Below are 6,000 nucleotides of genomic sequence, written 5' to 3' on the forward strand. Positions count from 1 at the left end.
AATTTTAATTTCTAGAATGCACACATTCTTGCTTCTGTACCATATGTGTTTATTTAATTACCACACCAAATATTATTACTTACAATATAAGTAAGTAATTATTCTATGGCTACTTCAATATTTTTTTTCCTGAGTAGAAAAACCTGGTGGGTAAGAGCATCTGGGCTGGGATTCAAAAATGTCAAGATGAGAGTTTAATCACAATGTTGCATCTTCCATCTTTTTGCGGCGAAGGCGGAGTAACACTCGGACACATGAGGTTTGGGTATAATGGGGTCACTTTATTAAATCAATATCAATTAATTAATCAATTAAATCACGTGACCTGCAGGAGTGCATAAATCAAAATGGGGGCGGATTCAACTGTCACCAACCTCTTTTGAGCAACTCTCGGGCGAAAGCTCCTTGCCTGGGCGTAGGGGAGTGGTAACTTTACGCCTGCCCCCTATGCCGTGCCATGCCCCCATGGCGTGTGGGATGTCTCTGGTAAGCCCCAGCCAGCGAGCCCCAAGTGCGACTCCCCTCCCATATCCAAGCCGGTCGAGCCCTGTAATACGAGAAGGAGATCGCCCCTCACCTCACTAGAGGTGCCCCTAAAGGAGATCACACAGTTGCTGCTTACGCCCATTTCCATCCCCTTTCACACACTCCCCAGTGACCTAGGGGGGAAACTAGCTGGTGAGTACACCCCCTAACCATACTCCCATGCACAGAGTGGAGTAGGCGAAAAGACAGCCACAGCTAGGCCAATCTGCTGTGACCGCCAAAAATTCCTACTCGGCCCCCCAAGGGGCGACCCATCATATGCACCCTGTAACAGAGGGAGGGTGGGCAAGTGTCTCCGAGAGCGATGGGACAAAGAGGAGCGGCACCACGAGGAGGCCCCTTATATAGGATGCCTCCCTGCCGCCCCTCGACCAATTGGTGCCCCGCGCACCGATCTGACATCACTGCGCCCCCCGGTGCTGACGTGGGGCCATAGGCTCCGCCCCAAAATGGCATCCTCCTTCCCACGCCCACGCCGCAAATACTGCTGGCCCGGTAAGTCGACAACAGCCCTTGTTGGGGGATATACTCTCCCCAAGTGCCTTTTTAATATGTTCATTTATAATAACATTTTTCATTGTATTTTTTCACAGCTGATCAAACAGTGGAAAAAGTGAGCATTGATAAGATACGTTTCTTCAGAGTGGAGAAATCTTATGCAGTTAAGACTGGAAAGTGGTATTTTGAATTTGAAGCTGTAACTGGAGGGGATATGCGTGTTGGATGGGCAAGGCCAGGCTGCCAGCCTGACATAGAACTAGGAGCTGATGACCAAGCGTTTGTATTTGAAGGTTCCAAAGTTAGTATGTTTAATTATAATTGGCTGGGTTTATACAACAAAGGTCAATTCATAGAGTTTTAGGTCATGAGCACAATTATGCATTCATAATAATTCCAGTCCATTTTGGGATGAAGCATATAAAGCTTTAACTTCCAGTAGGCAAAATTTTGAGTTAAAGTGCTCTCTTATAGATGGACAAGTTATGCATATACCATAATTCAATACAAAATAAGAGTTACCTACCAGCACCTTCCCTATTCACTGTTGCAAGAAAAATAATTTAGGTTGCCTTTCCCTTGTGAAAGTACTGTAATTGTCAAAATCTTTACAAGTGTTTTCCTTTTCCTGTTCCTCATTGTGTATTATTGTGTATTGGACAAAACAAATAAAATAAAATAAATCTCCATTATGCTCAGCTCATTGATGGAGTCTGAGCTGAGTTGTGAGCCGTCCCGAGTGTACAGAGAGGGGCGGCATACAAATCTAATAAATAAATAAATAAATAAATAAATAAATAAATAAATAAATAAATAAATAAATAAATAAATAAATAAATAAATAAATAAATAAATAAATAAATAAATAAATAAATAAATAAATAAATAAATAAATAAATAAATAAATAAATAAATAAATAAATAAATAAATAAATAAATAAATAAATAAATAAATAAATAAATAAATAAATAAGTCATGATGTCTTGCCAGTATGCTTTATGTTCAAATTTATTTACTTATTTATTTATTGGATTTCTATGCCGCCCCTCTCCAAGGACTCAGGGCGGCTCACAACATATAAAATATACAATACATAATGTAGTCCAATTAACTAATTAAAAATCTAGAAAACACCCCAAAAAACATTTTTAAAAAAACAATCATTCCATTCACTCCACATTCTTTTAACAAATTAATTGGGCAGGGGGCAAATGTTTTGTACCTAAATTCTACTAGAATCAACCAATAAGAAAGCATGATGGGTTAGTTTCTGCAGTAAACATAGGGAAGGTTAGTAGGGAGAGTGACTGATGAGAAAACTGTAAGGCAAATACAGGTTGATCTCGTTCCAAGAAACTATTTTGAGAAAATTACTCAGACAGGCCTCTGTAGAGTTTACATTAATGCAGTGCTTCTCAATTATTTTCTGTACCTCTCCCCCCCCCCAGGAAGAAGTAAATGTTTTATGCCTCCCCAACTCTCCCCCACGACTTTATGTATTGTGGCCCGCCCCGCCTGACTTGCCACCCACAAATTGCGCCCCACCATAAGACACGCGTCCTAACTGACACTTGTACCAGTACCTACGTTAGGTTGACAATTGCTAATGTAAATCAAGTACTTAGCCATAATTTAATCTATAATACAATTTGTAATAATTAAATTGCTTGTCCTGGCTCTAAGTATTTCTCAGGGTATAAGACGCACCAGAGTATAAGACGGACCTTCGTTTTTGGAAAGAAAAATAGAGAAAAGAACCTGCTTACCAGATATTTATCTGGCTAGCATCCTTAGTCTGGTCAGCTTCAGCACATTATTTTATCCCCTGGTTAGGTTAGGGCTTTAAAAAAATATTCTGAGAGAGTAACAATGAAAGAGTTTGTAAGCCAATAAGAGCTGGGAACATCATTAGCACCCGAAAAGAAACACTCGGAGCAAGTAGAGCAATGGTCAAAATCCTGCAAAGACTTAGGGCTGGGAAAACATTCTTCTTCGCAGAGAGTAACAATGAAAGAACTTGCAAGCAGGTAAGAGCTGGGAACATTATTAGCACCTGGTTAGGTCTGGAAAGAAACATTCAGAGCAAGTAAAGCAATGAAAAAACCCCCTACAAAGACAGGGTTTGGAAAACATTCTTCTCAGAGAGTAACAATGAAAGAGCTTGCAAGTCGGTAAGAGCTGGGAAGATCGTTAGCAGCTACATTCAGAGTATAAATCACACCCAAATTATCAGTCTCTTTTAGGGAAGAAAAGGGTGTGTCTTATACTCCAAAAATACAGTTAATGTTCCCAACCAGATAAAGAACCCTCAAAACCCCAAAGAATCCATAGATGCAAAGGGGAGTATCGGAGGGGCTATTTTGAAAAAGGAGCAAAATACAAATAGGTTGGCATTCTATTTGATCTGTGAAACTTACTGACAATTCAAATAGTCCTCAGGTAGTGACAGCAATTGGGGATGGACTTTTCATCACTATATTGCAGATGCTGACTTATTTTCCAAAATGTTTCATTGGAGATTGATGTGAAGGAACTTTAGGTTAATTACAACTAGGCTGATTTCCAGGAAAAATGGTTGATTATGATAAATATGTAAATAATGTGCTGATTAATAGGGGTGAAGACTTACAGGGGTAATATCAGTGCAGCAGAAAATAAATATTTCTTCCTGTAAAAAGTCAGTTAAAGTTTATTCTATTAAAATCTTCATAGACAATTTGCTGCCTTGTTTACTTTTTATATATCTATTCATCATACTGAGATAAATACATTTAAATCATAAATACCATAAGTCTCCGGAGAGGGGCGGCATACAAATCCAATAAATAAATAAATAAATAAATACTCAGTAATCTTCAAAATCAATGTCATTAACAATTTCTGCCCAATCTGACTATAGAATATGGTTACCATTCACTGAAATCTTTCTACATAATGTGAATGCATATAAGTGAATATATATCCTATATGTTTTTGTTGGGTTTTAGCTTTCTTTCTTTCTTTCTTTCTTTCTTTCTTTTTCTTTCCTTCTTTCCTTCCTTCCTTCTTTCCTTCTTTCTTTCTTTCTTTCTTTCTTTGTATATTTTTTATTTTTCTTTTTGGATTTGTATTCAGTAAATAAAAGCAAAAAGGCCACAATAGGTTTGACAGAAAAATGGTATTACAGTACTGTATTTTGTTACACAAAAACTAATGACGAATCTTATATGATACCTGAAAACATAACTTATTTAGTGTAGCACAAGTTTTTGTAGAATATATTTATTATGTAAACCATTTTACTTTTCAGGGGCAACGTTGGCATCAGGGGAGTGGATTTTTTGGGCGAAACTGGCAAGTAGGAGATGTAGTAGGCTGTATGATCAATCTGGAGGACAAGTCTATTATATTTACACTCAATGGAGAATTGCTTATAACCAATAAAGGTTCAGAACTTGCTTTTGCTGACTTTGAAATAGATAACGGTAAGCTGATTGCTGACCTTTATATCATAGCCTTATTTCTCAGTTGTCTAATATGAGTTAGTAAAGGAGTGTGGAGATGTTACTTGCAACCTTGACAGAGTATGTAGTACAACCATATCAAACTCATGTTATCACGGCAGCGTCACATGACGTATTGGGACTTTTTCCCCCATTGCTAAACTGGGCATGGATGTGATCAGTATGTGACGCATCTGGTCCATGGGTTGAGAGTTTGACAGCTTGGCGTAGTATAATACAGCTCTATATAATAAAGAATATATACAGTCAATAATTAAGAAAAATAAAGATTCCAACAATAATAGCGTTTTAGTTAGTTTTTTGTAGAATGTTCTGACATTATAATATGCTGGTTACTATTTGGCATTTTTAAAAAAATCGTTCTAACTCTATTACTTTTATTGGCTTATTCTGCAACTATATTTTATTGAGTTATTCTGACATTCTGAAAATCTCCATAGACACTTACTCTGACAGTTGTACATAATTATGGAAATACAGCACTAATTAAAATGAGAAAAAAGTATTCTGAAGAAAACTGTCTTCATCCATTGGAGACTCCTTCTGTTCAAGAAGAGAAGTTATTGAATACAATTAATGCCTTCTGCAATAGGACATGCTTCTAAATGGCATAGATTTCAGTATCTTTAATCCTGCAACCTCAGACTAAGGTCCTTGGATATAAAGTCTTCTGGCCTCAGTAGAATTCATATTTGAATAGAAACATTTAGTCAACTATGTTAATGAATTGTAAAAAAATCCATTTAAATTATGTTATCTAATTTACTGTTATACCTAATGAGCTGTTCAGTAAGTTTGTCATTGGATTGTAAAATTTGTTTGAGTCATTTTATTTTTTAAAAAGTCAGACTATATATATTTGCTATTAATGATATGTATATTTGTATTAATTCTAAGAGGATTAACCAGTATGCATATAATGTGTATAATTAAACATATGCAGATACATATGAAGATATAAAATTAGGAGAGAGAGGGAGAAAAATCTCATAATAACTTGTTCCTCCTAATAGCTTTTTTATTGGTCTTCTTAAATGTAGTCATATGATCCACTCAGAGCATATTAGAGACAATTGTCATTTTCTTGTCTTTTTTCTTATAAAATTGGAAAGAAAAACTATGAGACATTAAGTCATAAATACATGCATATATTCACCTTTACTTCACTGCATTTCAAGTTGTAATTTTCCATATTATATGCCTTGTTCACTATCCAGATGTACCCATAAATATTGTCCTGATCTAGCCATGTAACTTTGATGAGTTGAGAATTTTATAAGACATTTTAGAGATTCTGTGAAAGGTACACTTTCCTTTTTCATTTTTATTTTTAATTTGAAACTAGGCACTAGACGTTATTTGTCGGAATATAATATTAGACCTAATATTAGATATTAGATGTTTCAAGACCTCTCCCTTAAGAGGATTTATAATACTGTATTACATTATCAT

At 36.1% G+C, this 6,000-nt stretch overlaps 1 protein-coding gene across 3 annotated transcripts in view; it reads left to right on the forward strand.

Moving 5' to 3' along the window:
* Window positions 1–6,000, forward strand: part of RYR3 (ryanodine receptor 3) — a 285,326-nt gene that overhangs the window by 88,901 nt on the left and 190,425 nt on the right. For all 3 annotated transcript variants that reach the window (XM_070756567.1, XM_070756561.1, XM_070756554.1), the window contains exons 24-25: window positions 1,140–1,345; window positions 4,335–4,509. In XM_070756567.1, coding sequence (XP_070612668.1) covers window positions 1,140–1,345; window positions 4,335–4,509 — 381 coding nt within the window. The remainder of the gene's footprint in view (window positions 1–1,139; window positions 1,346–4,334; window positions 4,510–6,000) is intronic.

Source organism: Erythrolamprus reginae, chromosome 1 (assembly GCF_031021105.1).
Source record: "Erythrolamprus reginae isolate rEryReg1 chromosome 1, rEryReg1.hap1, whole genome shotgun sequence".
NCBI lineage: Eukaryota > Metazoa > Chordata > Lepidosauria > Squamata > Dipsadidae > Erythrolamprus > Erythrolamprus reginae.